The 20,668-nt window shown below is 43.6% G+C and overlaps 1 protein-coding gene across 1 annotated transcript in view; it reads left to right on the forward strand.

Moving 5' to 3' along the window:
* Positions 1-807: 807 nt before the first annotated feature.
* Positions 808-20,668, forward strand: part of DAP (death associated protein) — a 44,653-nt gene continuing 24,792 nt past the window's right edge. Inside the window, exons 1-2 of the mRNA XM_088445658.1 lie at positions 808-1,033; positions 18,153-18,258. Coding sequence (XP_088301784.1) covers positions 979-1,033; positions 18,153-18,258 — 161 coding nt within the window. The 5' untranslated portion in view covers positions 808-978. The remainder of the gene's footprint in view (positions 1,034-18,152; positions 18,259-20,668) is intronic.

Consider the following 20,668-nt stretch of genomic DNA (forward strand, 5'->3'; position numbering starts at 1 on the left):
GTGACGGGCGGCCCTTAGGCCGCCGGTCACATAACTACATCCCAGTGCTACAATATTACACAGTGAGAGTGAGAATATTTATGCTGGGTACACATTAGACGACCTGTGTACCCAGCTGTTGGCAGATGCAACGAATGACGCGGTCCATACACACCACACGCTACAGTGAACGACCGCACGATACATTGTTCCCCTGCCGCATCCAAATGCATGGGTTTGTCAGTCACATCCTCAGATTGAGCAGCATGAACAGATCTGCAGATCCATGTCAAAAAATCGTCTAGTGTACCCAGCTTTAATCATTCACATAAGACCTTGCCGCATTGGTGTTTACACACATGCACATGCACTGGACTTTGTAACTAACTAGAATTAGGACATCTAATGTTCAATAGAGCTCATTATTTAAATAAATTTCAATACTTACAGGGTTTAAAAGAATTGCATTTAAAAAAAGGTTAAATATATGTAGTGTAATGTTATGGAAAAGTTAGATGACACAAAGGTACAGCAGAGGGTCTGGGCTGGCTATACTGTCTGTCCCCTCTGCTCCCTCTCCTGCTCTGGATGGGTACGGCAGCTCAGCTCTGGTGTTGACGCCGGGACTTAGTACCTGCCAGGAAGAAGCAGCTTCGCCAGCGTGTCCATATAGGTCTGTGTACAATACGCATGTGTAACTAATGCTCATTTTCAATAAAGCAAAAAAAAAAAAAAAACTACAGGACAACCAGCCAGCCACGTCGTCGTTGTCATCCTAAGCAGCAGCATGTGGTGCGGGTGGGCTGATATAATAGGGCCACTGTGTGATGGGAGAGAGAGGGGAGGTGGAACAGGAAGAGTTGGGCGGTGACTACATGAGTGTAGATGTAGAATGTGTACGAGTGCGGCCAGTGCACACGGTGTGTGAGTCACATTACAGCGCTGTGCTACTCATATCCGACGTGTGTGATAGAAGCGGAGCGGCTCCGGAGTCCAGACATGTCTTCTCCTCCCAAAGAGAAAACGGACACTAAAGCCGGACACCTCCCTGCCGGTATTACCGCACTTCCCTCACTATGGCGCTGCTTGTACTCTGTAGCCAGTAGGAGCTAGTCACAGGCCAGGCGGGCTCAGGAGTCGCCATATGGTAGACACACAGCTGAAGTATGCAGCTAGCTACGGGTGGCTTTATGAAATGTGCAGATTTATATCAGTGTGACTATAACACTAGCAGGTAACGCGATAGGATCTCGTGTTTAACATGTGCAAGGTAAAAAAATAATTTAATTTTTCTTATGTTTGCACTTAATGATATAATATTAGCACTTAATGATAATCGGTGGGGAACATGGTTTTCTTTCAATTGATTGAACCGTTGATTGCAGGAGAATAGTTTTTCAGGTGTGAAGTCTGTATCCCTGGTCTTGTGGGCAGTCATGTACCCCTGGTCTTGTGGTCAGTCATGTACTGTACTGACAGTATCTTATTAGTCAGTGTAATGAGTAATTGTTAGGGGGAGGTTTGGTGTTAAATGATGGCTGTGAAGTGCTGCAGGAGTGGTCCGACAAAGCTGCTTTGTGGCCAGTAACACTGCTGCTAATGTTCCCTTGTGCCTCATAGAGATACACAGGAATGGAAGATAAGAGATATGGGGCTCCTGCATTCTGCCATGCTGTTTGCGACTAAGTATTGCGCTGGCACATTGCACTTAATGTAATATCTCCCTTATTGGAAGGAATTAAATTTGGCAGAATGGGGGTCTATTCATAAAGCAGTGAAAAGTCCTGTTTAGCTGAAAACGGGGCTTTTTACTGCTTTTGGCAATTCATAGAGCCGTATTCAATTTGAGCGGACCTGCAATACTTTTGCACCTCCCAGACTTATCGCCTACATCGCGGAAAAGTAATGCTCGCGTATCCCTATATTCAATTTGAAAGTACGCGAAAATGGGACCCGGCGAAACTTAAACAAGCGGAAAGTACTGTCAGATTTGGGGAAATCAGCCTGACACCCCCCAAAAGATGCTCTGACATGGGAGTTAGCTATGGTTACCCCTTATTTGGCTTGCTGAGGGTATTTGGTGTTTTTAAATGGGATCAACAGCTGCTAAATAGTGTTTTTGTATAAGTGGTGCAGAACAGTATTCTGGATTTTTTTTTTGCAGAAAAGAACTTATCCCAGCAAATTTGGGGTACTTGAATATGGGGGTCAGCATATTTTAAAGTTTAAAGAAATCCTGAAAAATCCATCTGCCGCAAGCCCCTGCAATGAAAAAAAACACCTGGGGCATACTTGGGGACCCCCCCAGAGTCAAGTTCGCTAGTTTTTGACTTTGTCCCCCAACATTTTTTTTTATTTTTGCCTCCGAATTCAAAGTGATTTTTTTTGGGGTGTTAAGTATTTTTTAAAACATTTTTGACACAGTTTACCTTTGGGGGACTGTCTGAAGGCTGCACAGGGGTTCCCGCAACGTTGCACCCCAAAACCCCAATTCTGCACTTTTTTTCTGCCTGCTATTCATAGGCGAAACTTTTCCGCCTATTACATTGCATTGACTTGCCGCCTAGGCGGAAAGTCTTTCAAATTGAATACGGCGATACTTTTCCGCCTGGCGAAATTACTTAATCGGCGAAACTTATCTGCGGATTCAGGCTTTTCGCCTCAAATTGAATACGGGCCATACACTGGGTTACTGGGTATTCCTTCTCCAGTGGCACCCCTGCTTCATGTATGAATCTCATCACCATACCTGTACTTTTGTATGGTGAGTGCAATTCATAAAGGAATGGAAAGCTTCCTCTCCTGTGGTAGAGATTTACCATCTGAGGATGGCATAGTCTGTACTGCAAGCTGAACAGAGCAGAGAAGTAGCATGCTTCCCTGCTGTCTGCCTGCACCCGTTGCTGGCTCTGCCCCTTTTTTCTAGTGTCCATTGCAGCAGACCTGACCTGCTGCTCTCGGACGCCGGTGCATGCACAATAAGAATACTTATTGGGCTCCCGCTATGTCTGTATTCTCACTGCGTGCGGTGAGGGATCGCGGAGTGGCTGGACAGGTAAGTGTACATAAATGGCTACTAAACATATGTATCATATCAATGTGATGCGATATATATTGATGTTTATCGTGAGCCACTTCATGTTCTTTATGAATAGACCCTGATGTGCTGCTGTGCATCGATGCTATGCCCTGCTCTGTGCATGTCTGTTAATTACAGTAGTACTGACATTGCAAGTTTTCCTTTACACCAGTGGTGAACAGGAGTGTAACTACCATAGGTGCAGCTGCTGTGGGGCCCAGACCTGAGGGGGGCCCATCTTCCTTGTCAAAGTTACATGTGTTAGACAAATTTTTCACCATTTGGTGGTATTTAGGGACCCTTATAAACTTTTGTTATGGGTCCTTCAAATACCTAGTTACACCCCTGGTGGTGAATTTCCCATGAGGTATGTGCCTAGGTTTGCCACTTGTTGGAGGGCAGCACTTGGATGCTTGTTTAGTACTGTCAGTCTGAAATTTAGCAGTAACTACAAAATATTTCCTCTATGCTGTACCATATGCCATCTTGAGTGGAGTTCAGACAGGTAGGACATGCACAGACTGCCCTTGTAAGCTGTTGTACATAATCTGAATATAATTAAAATATGTATACTAAAGTGCCAATAATCAAATGAGTGCTTATAGCCAAACATTGAAAATAACTGTGGCACCCTGACCCCTAAATCCACCCTGGTATAGGACATGATATGCTGTTCTAGAGCGGCACATCGCATTTGTGTTGGCAATTGAATTTCCTCCATAGTTCAGGATTAGTGACTAGAGTAGCAAATGATAAAGCAGGAATAAAGCTGGGCATCCACTATGCAATTATCTGTGCAATCTGGCTGGTTGAAATGAAAATCTGGTAATGTTCGGGAGCAAATGACAACTGACCATTTGCTCACACAATGAGAAACAGACAAAAATGGTTGTTCAGACAAATTAGTTAAAACGCACGAATTTAACCAATTTGAACAATTGTTTTTTGTCCGTTTTCCAGTGTTTAAAACCATATGATCGACTGTCATTAGCTCCCATACATTACCAGGTCTCCATTCCAACCAGCCAAATTGGACAGATATCTGACAGATAATTGTATATTGTATACCCAGCATAAGAAAGCACCATCCACTGTGCTTCCATGATTGAACATATGGTAAGTTGCTATTGATCCTAAACTGGCTGATAACGTGCAGTTGGACAATCCAGTAAAAAAGGATGGTAGCCATTTTGTTTTTTATTACAAATTTCTTAGTTTAATGTCTGAAAAATGTTGTAAAAAAAAAAAAAGTTCTTTAAGCATTTTGTATCGGCGCTGCATGTTTTGTTACTTGTGGGAACAGCAGACAAGTGCAGGTCAATTATTTTTAAGGGTTTTGTTCCAAATGGAATGTTATTGGAGAAACTGCTTACAGTGCACTCGTTTGCTGTCCTTTTACTTTAGAGCTATCCGACATTCAGTAATGAGTCATTGATATAGATGAATGCACATTGGAAAAGTTTAATACAAAGTTTAAATTCTAATTGTAAAACGGTTACAGCATTATTAAATATTCCTGTCCAAGTATATACACAATGCTCTGGCCTCTCCATCCATTGGACTTTTCCATCAAATATTTGCTTGGCCCTGGTAGATGGTGTTAGCCATTGTAGCCTATAGTTGTTTAACTTTTAGGCTTGCCAGTCAGCTAGGGAGAAGTGCAGTTAGCTTCTCAGTCTTGGGAGTTTACCTTAGCACACTACTCTTTAGTTCTTTCTTTTGTTTATATTGGCTTCAAACAACTACTGTAGCAAGATCATTATCATAAACTAACAAACAGAAACATTGAATACTAAGGGGGGGCTTCAATCGGTGCACGGCACCTGATGGAGCAATTCAGTTGTTGCTCCTTTGTGCCAGCATTTCTGCTCATCCCCCTCCTGAGGAGGTGAGCAGAGATGTGCAAAAAGTCTGTGGTTTGGGTGCCCTATCTAGGACTTTAGACAGGTTAAGCCATTTTACACGGCTAAAGCCAGTCTATTTGGGCACCCAAAAACAATTTAATTGCAACATTGGGCACCCATTAATTACCGCACCGTAAAAAAAAAAAAATTGAATCTCCCCCTAAATTTCCTACTTTGCTGTTAAAGCAGGGCTCGACAAATCCCCTAAAATTTTAGTCCTGGCGACAGTTTTTCAAGGGTCCCTCCACCCCCCCCCTTCCCCGCCGCCACACTCCTTCCCCGGTCTCCGCAGGGAGGCTCCATTTGCCGGCTTGCCTGCTGAGATTTTGCCAGCGGGAGTCCGACTCCCCGCTGCCGTCCGCCGCTTCTCGTAACTATGGGTGAGACGTCCCTCCTGAGCTCCGGTGTCCTGCTCCCCACACGGGCTCTATGGGAGAGACATCATGACTTCTCTCCCATAGTTATGAGGAGCGGTGGAAGGCAGCGTATGCAGGATCAGGGCTTAAGGTAAGAATTCTGTTTTTTTTTTTTTTTTGGGGGGGTGGTTTGTGTGTGTTCGCGCAGCACTTTTACAGGGGGCTTACTACTGGGGGCACTTTTACAGGGGGCTTACTACTGGGGGTACTTTTACGAGGGGCTTACTACTGGGAGCACTTTTGTGAGGGGCATACTTCTGGGGGCACTTTTGCGAGGGGCTTACTACTGGGGGCACTTTTGCGAGGGGCTTACTACTGGGGGCACTTTTGCGAGGGGCTTACTACTGGGGGCACTTTTGCGAGGGGCTTACTACTGGGGGCACTTTTGCGAGGGGCTTACTACTGGGGGCACTTTTGCGAGGGGCTTACTACTGGGGGCACTTTTGCGAGGGGCTTACTACTGGGGGCACTTTTGCGAGGGGCTTACTACTGGGGGCACTTTTGCGAGGGGCTTACTACTGGGGGCACTTTTGCGAGGGGCTTACTACTGGGGGCACTTTTGCGAGGGGCTTACTACTGGGGGCACTTTTGCGAGGGGCTTACTACTGGGGGCATTTTTACAAAGGCCAATTTTACTATTGGGGCATTACTATTGGGGGCACTACTACTGGGGACACTAATACAGGAAGTATTACTTTTGGGGGCACTATTACAGGGGCTGGTGTTTGCATGTTGCAGAATCTGATGACCATTAAAGAGGTATGTGTGGCGGTTTGATGGCATGTGGGGAGGTTGAGGGGCACTGAAAGACTTTAGTCCTGGTGACAGTCTTTCAAGTGTCCCACCCCCCCAACCCCCTGCCGCCACGCTCCTTCCCCGGTCGCTGCATGGAGACTCCATTTACCGGTCACCCGCTGAGATTTTATTTGTTTTTTTTGGCGGGGGGGGGGGTTTGTGTGTTCGCGCAGCACTTTTACAGGGGGCTTACTACTGGGGGCACTTTTACAGGGGGCTTACTACTGGGGGCACTTTTACAGGGGACTTACTACTGGGGGCACTTTTACAGGGGGCTTACTACTTGGGGCAATTTTACAGGGGCACAAATACTGGGGGCTCTATTACAGGGGCACAAATACTGGGGGCAATTTTACAGGGACATTACTATTGGGGTCACTAATACAGGAAGCATTACTTTTGGGGGCACTATTAAAGGGGCTGGTATGGGCATGTTGCATTAAAGAGGCATGTGTGGTGGTTTGATGGCATGTGGGGAGGTTGAGGGGCACTGAAAGGGCTTGTGTGGTGGTTTGATGGCTCCTAGATTTTACAAAAAATTTGTCGAGCTCTGTGTTAAAAGGACTATTTTTTTTCTTTTTTTTAATTTAAATTTTTTTTTTCCATCACTACCCTGTTCAGCACCCCCACCCTCTCTTTCTCCTCTTCTCACTTTGCTCTTCTTACTCTATCTCTACATCTGTCTATCTTATCAGCACTATTATATAGATCCCACAGCCCAGCCAAAAAAAGAAAATGGTTTAGTTGCAAAGGATATTTGAAACTAATTTAGGGTATTTTGGGATAGTTGAATTCAAAAATGAAAATAGTTTTTTCAAATGGCTCTAGTTTTTGCAGATAATGGATACCCTCAAGTAATAAGGAACGTAGTGATAACATGTGCATATGGGAATATATATTGGAACATTCTGGAAGTGACACGTGAATATTCTAGGTTTTCACTCTGCGATCATTCAAGAATATTTCCCCTCTATATGTGTGTTTGACCACCCAGCCAGTGGTTGGTTGACAGTAACTTGTGCTTTTCATGGTTCTCGTCGTGTTTCTCAAAAATTAAAGCCAATCTAGCAAAACTGATGTCCTATTCGGAATTGGCATCACAAAGCTTCCCCCAAAATCGCTTGTATGCTTGGCAGTAAAATGTGTTGATCAGTGTTATTCTTATACCCCTTTTGCACTGGTCAAAATAGCCAGGTTATTGTTGTGTCAACCCGGGTAGTGCCTCAGTGGAAAAGGGTCCTAGGAAAAAATCCCGGGACTCAAGCAGGGTTTTACGTGGATAAAATCCTGGTCAGGTTCTGGTTTTTACCCCATTCCCGCTTCATACGGGGAGGCTTTTTAATCTCTCCCTGCCCGGTGACAGCTGTCAGACAACCTCCCAAATGACAGCCCATCCCCGGTAAGGACCCCATCACCTCTGGTCCCGGCGTTCAGGTAGAGCTGGCATTTCCAGCGCTTGGTGATTACATCATCGACAAGTGCCGGCAGTGCACCCGGCTGCAGTGTGAATAGCGTCGATCCGGGATATTTTCGTTGATGAAAATATATAAATAATCTTCAATTGCAGTAAGATGCAAGCATGATAACTGCTCCAGATAAGATTAATTTTTTCAGTGCCTTAATTGGCACCTTCAGTTATCCAGTGTTTGGTAGATCCATCCATTTAAGTTGATAATATAAATAAAACAATAAAGCATAGTGTCATTAAATTTCATAATCTCCTGATGGGAATTGCAGTGTTCCAAGGATCAGAGACTGTGTTGTGTATTTTGAGCCTTAGCTCAGCTGTTAACTGGGAGCTTTTTTAAAAAAAAATGTTGGCAACTATATGAAACGGGTCAAAGTCAATTCCTACTCCCAGTGATGGGCAATGTCTTTCTAGTGCCTAATGCAGCCCTCTAGGCTTTCACATAAGGCCCCGCTCCTTCCTGCTTTGTTGTATTAATTTGTTATAGGGGTGTAGTATATTTTGTCAATATTCATAATGTTGACATTGATGTAATGTCGTCATGATTAGAATATCGACAAAACGTCCCTGGTGGGCCAGTGGGGACTTACTGGGTATGGTGGTCAGTCGATGAGGATCCAGCTGCGCTTCCAGCAGTGTCGCTAACTATAGCCCTTCCCCCTAGTGCCTAACCCACCCATGCAGCAGTCTAACCCTAACATCCGCTGCTGGTCTGTGCAGACTTTTGGTGTTTGAAATGTCGACAGAGTGAACCTATAGATATTCCGCACATGTCAACATTATAAATATTGAATTTTGATGGCATGCAATTAGCAGCGGATAAATTGCTGCTGCTTAAGGTTCACTCGGAACTTTCCAATCAGCTCTAAAGTCTGGCTCGACACTGGCAATTATTGTGTTTTTTTTTTTTCCTGGGACCTGATTGTGTCCCGAAATATAATCTCGAATAGTGCTGTGTTTTTTGCTGCCGTGTTGGAGAAAACGCATATCTGTTCAAAGTTCAGACCCATGTGTTTTCGGCCGAATAATACTATTTGCTTGGCTGATCAAATAGAATACAGCAGAGGTTCCCAAATGATAGTCCTCAAGGCTCCCCAACAGTTCAGGTTTTAGAGAGATCCATGGTTGAGTACAGGTGACTTAACTACAGGCGGGCAGCACATACGGTGTAATGGTTAGCATTACTGCCTCACAGCACTGAGGTTGTGGATTCAATTTCAACTGCGGTCCTAACTGTGTGGAGTTTGTATATTCTCCCTGTGCTTGAGTGGGTTTCCTCCCACACTCTAAAAATATACTGGTAGGTTAATTGACTCACAACAAAATTAACTCTAGTGTGTGAGCATGTGGTAGGGCATATAGTGTAAGCTCCACTGGGGCAGGAACTGATGTGAATGGCCAAATATTCTCTGTAAAGCGCTGCGGAATGTGTGTGTGCTATATAAATAATAATAATGATAATTAGTACCTCAATCAATCTGATTTTAACCACCTGTGTGGTTAAATTCTCGGCAGTGCCTGGCCGACCAAAGCACAGTTCCCGGCAGCAGAAGCCTGACAGCGCTGGAAATCCCGATCGTCTACATCTAGACGCCCGGCATTTCACCCTCACCGGGATATGACAGTCGGGAAGCCAGCTGCCGGTATTAAGGCAGCCGGCTTACCGATTGTATACCTTTTTATATAGGTGTTTTTCTTTGACTAACTTGTTTAACCCCTTACTTTTAATATACAGGCCTATTAGAAGGTCACTGAAGTGTATCGATTTGCATATCATAGCTATAAGTAACACCCATATGCATGTCAGACTGGTGTCTGAATTTAAATGATCAATATTACTGCTAATACATTGGCTAAACTATGAGAATTACCGTAAGCAATGATAAACTGCGTTGTTTATCTCTATCTGAAGTTTTTTACGTTTTTTATAAAATGAAAGCAAATAAATGGCGGACAAGTCCACTAAAGTTCTGGCGCCCTAATGATATAATTTATGTAAAAGTTACTGCAGTTAGGTGAATAAGTGTTGTTTAATACTTCATACTAAGCCACAAACCAAAAACTAAAATTACCACTACACTAGTTACATCTTTATCTAATTACACCATCTGCTCTCCATTATAAGAATAAATGAGGCTCAAATGTGATATATAGTATTAAGACTTTACTAAAAGTATAGTCAAAATAAATAGACCTAATAACTTACATTTACTGAAAAGGTAAATTTAAAATGATGGTTTAAGTCAAGAATTCTAAAACCTTGCACATGAAGTACTTTGCACCCAGTGTTTGACACAATGGTCGGAATTCAATTATTTTAGCGTGCCCGATCTCTCGTATAAAGTGACTGGAGATCGCGGGGCGCTATTCTATTGATGCCAATTATCGAGCTGATCACACCCATAGAGGTCGGATTTAGCCGTGTAAAACGGCTAAACCTGACCAAAGTGCTGGGCATGGTTGTGAAAAGTGGCGTTTAGGCACCCAAACGAACACTTTTCACGCATTTCAGCTCGCCACTCTTCACGATACCGGCAGCTGATCGTGCCTGGCAGGAGCAACAACTGAATAGCTCCGTCAAGAGAGAGGGGGGGGAGAGATCAGCTGCCTGCAAAAATAATTGAATAGCGCCCAAAGTGTAAATGTAGCCTCTTATCGTCTATAATGTTGCAGTTAAAATCTGTGGCTGTGGGGTTTAATAAATCCAGATTCCTGCATAAATGGTTTGATAACCAAATAATAGTCATAAAATACCATGTAGCCACACTGAAGAATAATTTAGTAAAGTTACTCACATGAATGCAGGCAAAGTACGCACAGTAGCACTTCTACTTCTAACAAAGGAGCACCTGGACCATTTCTGGCGTCCCAGCGAGGAAAGTAAACAACCAATTTGTATTAATGTGTAGCTGATGTTGGTGCCGTATCAGCGGAGAGGAATAGTCCTTTTATCATGTCCCGTACTGCTGCAGGATAAATTTTCATTTTCCCTAGTCCACTGGTGATTATACCATACTGCAGGGCTTGAACAATGCAGATGTGAGGTGTACACCAGCAAGTGTACATGTGTAGCAGCAGTTCCAGTGATGTCAACTGTTCGTATCCTTAAACTTATTCAAGTGTTAAAGTTTAAGGATACAAAATGCAAAGACTGTTTCAGTTAGGTTGTTGAAGTGTGTGTGTAAATTTATATGTAGTATTCTATTCAGTAGGTTCGGCACTCCTCTTAACTAAGAGTAATGTACTGCGTACCCTTGGAAATATTAACACAAAGAGGGGTATTCAATATGAAACGTTAACTTCACTGTCGAAGTTAACGTTTCATATCGGAGTTTTTACCTGCGTTAAAGTATCGGGCGCGCTCCCGCTTATCCCGTATTCAATATGAAATTAACGAAAACTGGATCCTCCGAAGTTGGATTTGCGTAAAGTTACGAATTTTTCCTTTAAAAAATTGTAGGACCCCCCTAAAGTTGTAAAAACATGGGGGATCACTATGGGTACCCCCGTTTTTAGCCTTTAAATGAAAGTCGGGGATTTAAATAGCCGCAGCAGGTGTTTTTTCCCGACATTGAAGTGGTGTTGCAGAAGAGCACTTAGGTTATTTTTTTCATTTTTTAAGTGGTCCCATCAAATTTGGGGTACATGAAAATGGGTACTAGCATATTTTAAAGTCCCTAAAGTAAGTTTTTACAAATTCTGCATTTGTGCACCTGCCGCTATAAATCTATTCTAGAAAACACCTGCCGCATACTTGCAGAACAGCCCTGAACCTATTTCCCTATTGTTAATCAATTTTTTCAAATTATTTTTTTTTTTTTCACCCCAATTTTTAAAATAATTTTTTGGGGTGTCCCTGTTTTTTTTTTTTTTTTTTTTTGACACAGTTCTTTTTTAAATGTCATTCCCAGGGGTGCAGGCTATTTTTTTTTTTTTTAAGCCTGCACCCCTAAACCCCAATTCTGCACTTTTTTTTGACACCTATTCAATGGTGAAAAGTTATCCCCGTTTTTTATCAAAGACTTTTCAAAACTGCGAAAAGTCTTTGAAATTGAATACGGTGTAAAAGTAAAACCTCCGATAATGACGTCATAGCTCCGATATTAACGCAAAAACAATGTTTTCGCTCCCATATTGAATACCTCTAAAAGTCTATGTACTGCCCTTTCAGGCAAAACGTCACACTGCACAGATTAAGCACAATTCAATTGTAGTTTACTTCAACGTTTCTGAGCTAACATGCCCCATCGTCAGGAAGCCTCTTCTCTTTATATCTTCCTGAAGTAAACTACAATTGAATTGTGCTTAATCTGCAGTGCCGTGTTGCATTTTGCCTGAAAGGGCAGTACATGGAATATGTAATTTATTTATTTATTTTTTCTATCCCAGGTTTAAGGGTCTGTTTGTTTAGCCTAATCTCTTAAACCACTGGATGGATCTTGATGGTTTTTACTATTCTATACAGCATTGGTTGAGGAAGGTTTAGGTGTATGAACCATTCATCTGTGACAAAAGGGAGCAGAGCAGTGATTATTTTACTGAAGCAAGTCACAGAAAAAGCTTATGATGTGTGAGAGATTGACTGCTGCTGCGCCAGGGGTGAGGATTTCGTTATGATTGTTGCTCTGATAGACTCTCTGAGACAGTGAGAGTCTATGTGCCCTGTAGCAGCAGCCTAGAGAGTAGGGAGTCTGGGACTGAGCAGGGTTATGTCTGAGGCAGACAGTGAGAGAGAGCCTCCAACAAACCCATGAAGATGCCTTGATCCTGCATATGGGATGTGGTTAAGATCTTGACAACCGGGATGGCGTCTGCCGAAACCCCGGTACCTGAATCCCGATCGCCGAGAGAATACGGCGACGGAATCCTGACATGACTGGGTATGCCGACGCCAGGATCCCGGCAGACTGCATCCCGATCGTAAGGAGACCGGGGAAAGGTAAGCATCAGCCGGGGGGGGGGTTAGGTTCAGGCACCACCGTGGGGGAGAGGTTAGGTTTAGGCACTTTAGGGTAAGGGTGTGGGTAGGGAAGGTTAGTATAAGGGTGCAGGAAAGGAGGGTTAAGGTTACTTAGGACCGGGGAACATTACTCACCATTCCCCTGTCGGGATTTGAACCATCGGGATGCTGCGGTCGGTGTACTGACAGCTGGCATCCCATCCATCGGTATTTCATACTGATTCCAATGCATACATAGTAGCCAGGAAGGAGCCAAAGGAGGTATAGCTATATCAGGAATTACAAAAGCATTAAGAATTTGCTGGGTGGGGGCCTTTGCAATGATGAAATGTTGTTAATCTCAATATAAGGTCAGGATTTAATTTGATATGTTAATTCTTGCTTACTACTTAGATTATGAAAAAGCTACAGACAACTGAACCTCTGTCTGTAGGATTTGGTCCCTCTAGTGAACTGTGCATCAGATGATTTAGTGTGCTCTGCTTCATGTGATTCCTTAAACAGGCACATATATACAGCCCAGATAATGCCCCATTTGCTGGTAGCACATATATTTTTACAGCCCCGATACTGTACTGTGTGACTTGAGACACATGGCCATTGAGTCGCTGAGATGGGGCTGAATTAACGTGTTTGGAGGCCCCTAAAAATAAAATTGTCAATATTAATAAAAAGTATATTGTGTAAATGCTCCCAGCAAAACAAATGTGTTAAACACACTATTTTCCCCAGGACGCATTATGGCACACAGAAACCTCAGTCCACATATGCCACAGTACCCCCAATGCTGGTGATGTAGCTATGTGTGAGGAGTACTGGTAGACTGCCCAGACCTGCCCTCTTGTTAATCTGGCACTGGCAAACTTAAGGGGCCTATCCATTAGCAGATAAATTGAACGACTGAACAATATATCGTTCAGTTGTTCAATTTATCTGCTATGGATGGGCTCTGAACGATGACAGATGCACACTCCCGCGGCCGATAAATTGAATCTTTCATCTGTCCAACATGTTGGTCAATTATCGCATATCGCTGCCAGATATTAGACTTATCTGGCAGTCTATATGCGTCGAACGACAAAAGATATTAGCAGCAGCTGCAGAGATAAAAAAATCCACTCCCTGAATGATGTCATGCGATATTGTTCATCGTTCGTCTTTTGACAAAATCTGTCATGTACATGACAGATATCTTTCAGCACAGCCGCCGGAATTTTCAATAGATCTCTTTTGTCTTTCATCGCTCAGAAAAACATCTGCTAATGAATAGGCCCCTTAAATGGTCAATTCACACTCACAGATCGATACAAACGACTACTCAAAACATAACTTTAAAATAATACTCTGGTGCAAGGTGACAGTACGTAAACAAAATCCTCCTTAGTTTATGAATAATTATAGTGATTATTTTCCAAGCTATTGAGTTAACCAGGCCCCTGGAGCCTCAGCATAAAGAAGATTTGCAGCTTGCTGCTCTGGCCCCGCAAAGCATCGTTGCAATGTGAACTACAAATTACATAACTCTTGATTCTCTTCAAATGATAGTACTTCATCAAACCCATTTCCTCACAGACCAAGGAAATAATTCACTTAATGTAACACTAGTCTCCCTCTGTGCAGCTATTTAACATCCAGTACAACAAACACACTTTAGGGTTTTTGGTAAAGTGCAAAAAGCCTATTTTCAAGAAGGATTAGAAAGAAGACACAGCTTCAGCCAACTGCTCTCTCCAGCTGTGGGAGAACTACTAGCCCCAAAAAGCCCTGCCAGTCACCAATACAGCATATGCTGAAGCTCGTAATTGTATCAAGATGCCTGCCCCTCGTATGCATTACAGCCATCAGACTATGTCAGTCACACTGCTGCATTCAAGAAGGTGAATGATCGACCGCTGTCTTGCAACTTGTTCTGCATCAGGTTACCTCTGCGTACGAGAGAGCTGAGGACTGTGGTTAATGCATGCAGCCAGTTTCTTACCTTGCAGTCCAAGATCCCCACCAAGGCCAAACTCTTGAGGTACAGACATCCTAACCTAGAGCAGTGGTAGTTCAAACCAAGCTCATTGGGGGGAGGGTGAATTGGCAGCAGAGTGGGACAGTCGCAACCACCCACCAGGAAACACAGTAGGCTGAATAGTAAGGCCTGTCCGCTGGAAGGAGGTGTGGATTCACTGGAGGCACTACACCGTTGAAGGAGCCCCAAAACACAGACAGCTGGTGCGCTGATGAAGGAGCAGTCAGGGCAGTCGGGGCTCTGTGCTGAAAGTAGACACTGCACTCCACTCTAAAATGTACATTGGCGACTGTTCACCTTCCCATGGACAGCCGTGCCCTGCCTATTATAAAGGGGGAGGGAACTGTAGCAGTGATGAGTCTGACTCCACCCGACACTGTCACACGGCCAACAAATCTGTATGAAATGTTATTGCAGCACTACTTTTCACAGTGCAGTGCTGCAGGGCAATTTTGCCAGGTGGACCGAGAGAAACCGCGTGGGGAGAACACTAGAATGATTTCCATTCGATGATGTCAAACATCGGACTGCCACCATCAAATGATAAAAACACTACCATCGGAACAAACATTGATGGTTAGTAACAATCTGATTCCGATGTCCATCCCTACTCTAAACCTTCAAATGGACTCTGGCTAACACTCCACCGTGAAGTATCTCTCTCAAGCGTGCTGTTCCTACTCATCCACACGAGGCACCTCCCATGGAAGTTGGCGCTGTTCTTGGACAGGGACACCATGGCGAGGAGGCTCCGCAGGAATCCCAGGAAATAAAGGGTACATGGGGCATGATTCATCACAGATCACAACTGCAACAGCGCACGCAGATTGGCCGATGGTGCATAGTGTGCATGCAGCACAGCGCGCGAGTTAGCATTGCGATCACTTACGCAGTTACAAAGCCATTGCAGAGTGAGTGACAGGATGTCTGCATTTAGGAGTGGCTGAAGAAACACAGGCGTGCCTGTGTGGTTGAACGCCGTTTCCTGGGCGTGCATGAATTAGCCACTGCGACAGCATATGCAGCTTGAGTACTCATGCGTGCAATGAGAGTTGCTATTTCTGAGTAAGATCAGACCTACTGTAATTCTGCGTGAGGGTCCGATGTTACCAATGTATACGCAGGATTGCGAGGTCTTACGGATGTACAAAAGCAGTAGTGGGCGTCTATGCTGGGTGAGCAGTTGCAGACAGTATATTTTCGCAGCAGATGTGCGTGTGTAATCGCAGCTGTGATCCATAGTGAATCAGGCCCATTGTGCAAAGAGGACATTGCTTACAGTAGCTGCAATAAATATCTCTCTCTCATCCATGATCCTCCTGCCCTTCCCAGCACATCGCAGTGGCTGTTCCCCATCCAGCTGCAGAGGAGGTTGTGGTAACACTGGTGAGATGCAATGGGCTAGGAGGTTGTGGTGACATGGAGTAGGTTATAAGCTACAGGGGGCTGTGACGAGATGAAATTGCTTCCGTGCGAAGCCAGAGCGGTTCGCTAGTTATTTATTTTTAAACTGCGTTGCTGAAAACAAGTTTAAGTGAACCTAAACTGCAGATTTTGCATGGTGAAGGACAGTCTTGCTATGTAAAATACAATTGTGCTTGTGAACTACTATTTATTTATTTTTAATTAATTTAATAATTCTAATATGCAGTTTCTTGATCTTTTGGAAGTATTTTTTTTGTTACTCTATTTATCCAGGTCACTCCTATTTCCTGATAACATGGGGCAATGTACTCAAATGAGCTATCAAAACATTCTAATTGAGAAACTCTTTGAAATAGAGGAATTTAAACGGCTCAGGCAAATTCCACCAAACCATTTGGCCCTTACCACTGTTTCTGTCTTAATTTCTCACCCAACACCTCCCATCCCTCCGCCCCACCTCCCTTTTCACACCCCATCACCCCTGACACGACATCCAACACACACAGACCACGACATACTACCACTTCAGCATCGCACCCATAGGGCGAGCGCACCCTCCGCATCCTCTACCCCATGGCTCAGGCAAATTGACAATTACGCCAGTGGAAACAGTTCATTAAGAACCATTGTAGGTTACTATTATTGCCCCAGAAAATCTGTGCAGGTAGTTCAAGCTGCAGACTGAGAAATGCTCCTGGATTGCAATACGAGGGGTGTGCAATAAGTTTCCGGAAGCACAAAAAGTATTCTACAGTATTTACAAACCAAGTGAACATTACATTTTCTTTTTTTCAATGTATTCGCCAGAGGAATCTATTCAAAGTTGTATGCGCTCAAACCACTTGGTGAAGCAGCTGGGCCAGTCTTCTACATGCTGGATGAATGTCTCCACTGCAGCTTCTGGTGACTCAAAACGAGTAGCACGCATCTTGCGTTTGACTTGTGGGAACACTAAGAAATCACAGGGCCAGGTCTGGACTATGCAGCGGATGACCAAGCTCCTGGTTACATTTTATGAGCCAGAAAATCAACAACTTTCCTGGACTTGTGGGCCGGTGCATTGTGATGGAGAAGAAGACCACGAGCGCGAGATCTTGGACGGCACTGGAAATGGCTTCCAGCACTTGCGGCAGGCATCGGTTGGTGTGCACTCCCCAGATGTGGGTGCAGCTGCACTGGTGGTATGGTAGCTATATGACCCGTCTTAGGCTATGAAAACAGCCACCATCTGCTTGGCCACACTGCACTTACGTTTGAGCTTCTGTGGTGCTGTACCTCCAACTAGGGTCTGCTGGGCTGACTTTTTGGTATTGGGGTCAAACCTGTAGATCCAGGATTCATCGCCACTGATGATCTTCCAGACAGAGTTTGCGCGATCGCCATCAAACCTAGCTAGCATGTTGTGGCTCCAAGTCACCTGCGCCTCCTGCTCTCGAGTCAGCTGATGGGGCACCAAGTGTGCAGAAACCTTGTTCAGGCCAAGCTTTTCGGGAGTATTGAGTGGATGGCTCCTGATGAAAGGACCTCTCCTTCTGTAACTGGGCCACATTCACCCTCAACTATGGCCCTCACTGCAGCAATGTCGTTTTCTGTGATGGCGGATACAGGTCGGCCGCATCGCTTCTAGTCTCACATGGACCGTCTCCCATACCGAAATTCTGTAAAACACTCGCTCAACAGTGGTTTTGGATAGTTCTTCCTTTCCGAAAGCAGCTAGCAGTCAGTCAAAACTATCCTGCTGTCGCAGACTACTTTTGTAGTCCTAGACTATCACTGCTCTCCAGTGGCCTCTGTTGAGCTCCATAACTAGTTTCTTGAAGGAAGTGAACAAGCTGACTTCTGTTTGCAGTGCTGCTTATATATGGTTCTGTGCCCTGACATGTCACAAGAACTTTGGTTGTGAACTGTAATCTGACTAGACAGTTAGATTGTGTCTACTTTACCCATGCACTACACATCCAGAAACTTTTTGCACACCCCCTCGTATAGAATTTTTTTTGATAGATGGCCGCTTTAAAAAGTCTTCTAGTTTTTCTCTTTCCAATGCATAACACCATTTATAAAATGTTTTCCAGTATAATGTGCCCATTGAACTGTTTTTGTTTTTTTCAGTGAAAGCTGGAGGTATGAGAATTGTTCAGAAACATCCACATACACCTCATGTAGAAGCAAAAGAAGATAAAGATCAGGAGGAAGAAAATTGGGAAAGTGGTATTGTGTAAGTATTATGGCTGTGCCACATGGTCATCTTTTTGTTAGCGGTTACCAAAGTAATGAGTGCTTGCATTTGTCAATAAGCCATATTTGACTAGCCACCCATTGGCTCAATGTTACCCTTATTCCCATAGCTCTAAATGTACCCATAAAGTGATGTAATATACAGATTATGCCAAAATTGGGGAATCGCTTGAAATAACTTTTACCTTTTCAGAATAAAAATAGTTCTGGGATACATGTTATACTAATTTTCATAAATGCACTAACTCTGGAGACACTTTGTCAAAGAAAGAAATAATGGCTAAGTGCTAAAAAACTATGGGCTCCATTTATTAACGAGTTCCACTTGCAGTGCTATTGTTCTTTGATTCACGGCGTTGATTTTCAATTTTTATTGAGTATTTATTAAATCCTATGCCCAGTGCAAGCGCTAATGAAGACTGTCCTTCTCAGTGCTATTTTTCATATCTAGATAACGCAGACACTTTTTTTTTTTTTTTTTTTTAAATAAGTTGTTCTGCATGAGAGGATGTTCTTGCTAACTCTGCAGCATGGAGTGGAAATTTGTGACAGGCAGCCTAGGAAGAATCTGATACGCTGCCTATCATTACAGTACGGCAGGCATGCGGAGCTGTGGTGAGCAGGTAGGTTTCCGAGACAGCTCACCACAATGATGTATATAATACATGCAGAGCTGATTCAGAGCTCCCTGCAGCCGGTGCACTGTAATGACAGGCAGCCAATCTGATGTCACAGCTGCCGGGCCCTGGTGGTAGTGATGGCTACACAGTATCTCAACCCACTATCCCTTGTGTGCCCCTGCCCCCTCTCCACTGTGTGCCTCTGCCCCAGCCATCTTTGTGTTGTGATGCTGGAGCTGCCCGCCGGGACCTCAGCGCTTGTAAGCGCTGTTTAACTAACGCCGGTGGCTGGAGAATTGATTTGACATATATGAATGGTAAGTTAGCTTTACCACTAGTTACTAAATAAAGGTTTCCTTACGTGTCATGGATCCATTTCCATATATCGGTGTTATGGCTATGGAGGCGGATATATCATCCATGTGATCAGGTGCAATATCATGTGATGGGACTTCGGCTGCACTTCCGTGTATCCAGGCTGCTATGGACACGGAGGCTGGGATAACAACTACAAGATGAGACATCTCATTGCTGGAGAGACACCAACCAATGGACTTTATAAGTGGTAGTCACCATGACAGTAGAGGAGTGGCTGTAAGTCATGTGATTGGAGGAGCGAAAATTTGGTTAGCCGGGAGAATTCCTTTTCTTATAGGGCATTAGATAATGTTTATATGGAGTTGCCAAGTAACCATTTTTTCCACTAGTATGATTAGTGTTTCAAGATAAGATGTTGATTAGGTAGATGGACTCTGTCTAGATAGGAGGACATATGTGAAAGGTTGGAGGGGTATTTAAGGGTGCATTGGCGATTCCTGAGTGGCTGTGTGGTTTTTGACGACAGGGGTTTGCTGCAGAACCCAGGAGTATCCTGGGGCTTATGCATCATGCTATTTAGAACTGGCCATTCACAGTTCTGAAAGCGTGGCCACTAATCGTTCTCTGTACTGCCACATAAGGACTTCAGCTTTTTCTTTGTGTCCTGTTACTCTATGTATATAAATTGTCAAATGTCTGATGTGCTGCATTTTAAGGAATTACACTATGCATGCATTTTTTTTTTTTTTTTTAGTCTTACCGACACCTAAAGGACATATGAAAGTTTGGATAAAAAAAAAATACCCATATATAAGGATTTTACTTTGCTAGTTTCCAAAGGATACAAGACTAATTGGGACTTTTCTACATTTTATTTGAGGAAAGTGACTATTATATTTATGTCCATTATTTTCATTGTATTTGTTGGAGCACTCACGGGTAACTGTAACATCACACTTTTTCTATTTAACATATGTTATAGGGGTGCAACGAACACCCTAAGAGTTTTTACCTGTAAGCGGCTCCTAGCACATATTGGATTTTCTATTTTTGTCCATATGTTCCTCTACTTTAGCTGCAGATTTGCAGAGATGTTTCAAGCTAATATACTCTGTCAAGGCCATCTAGAGTGAAAAAGCCCTTTGGCTTGTAGTTATATGGCCTTGATATAGACAATATTAGCTTGAAATGTGTCAGACCACTGGACTGTGACCAACTTATTGGAGAGACCTGCTGAACCAAGAGGACATTGGAAAATGGGTATCTTTTCAACACTTATTTTCGATAAATTTCGGGTACGGCTTTAATCAATCTCTTACACCTTTTAACTACTGAAGTGTTTTTGTATATGTTCTACTTTTTTTTTTTTTTTGTTCTACATTAAAACCTTATTTAGCAATACTTCACTATTGTGAGAAATTATTCTCATATGGTGTCTGTGGCTGGAGATCT

Source organism: Taudactylus pleione, unplaced genomic scaffold (assembly GCF_031769625.1).
Source record: "Taudactylus pleione unplaced genomic scaffold, aTauple2 ptg000386l, whole genome shotgun sequence".
NCBI lineage: Eukaryota > Metazoa > Chordata > Amphibia > Anura > Myobatrachidae > Taudactylus > Taudactylus pleione.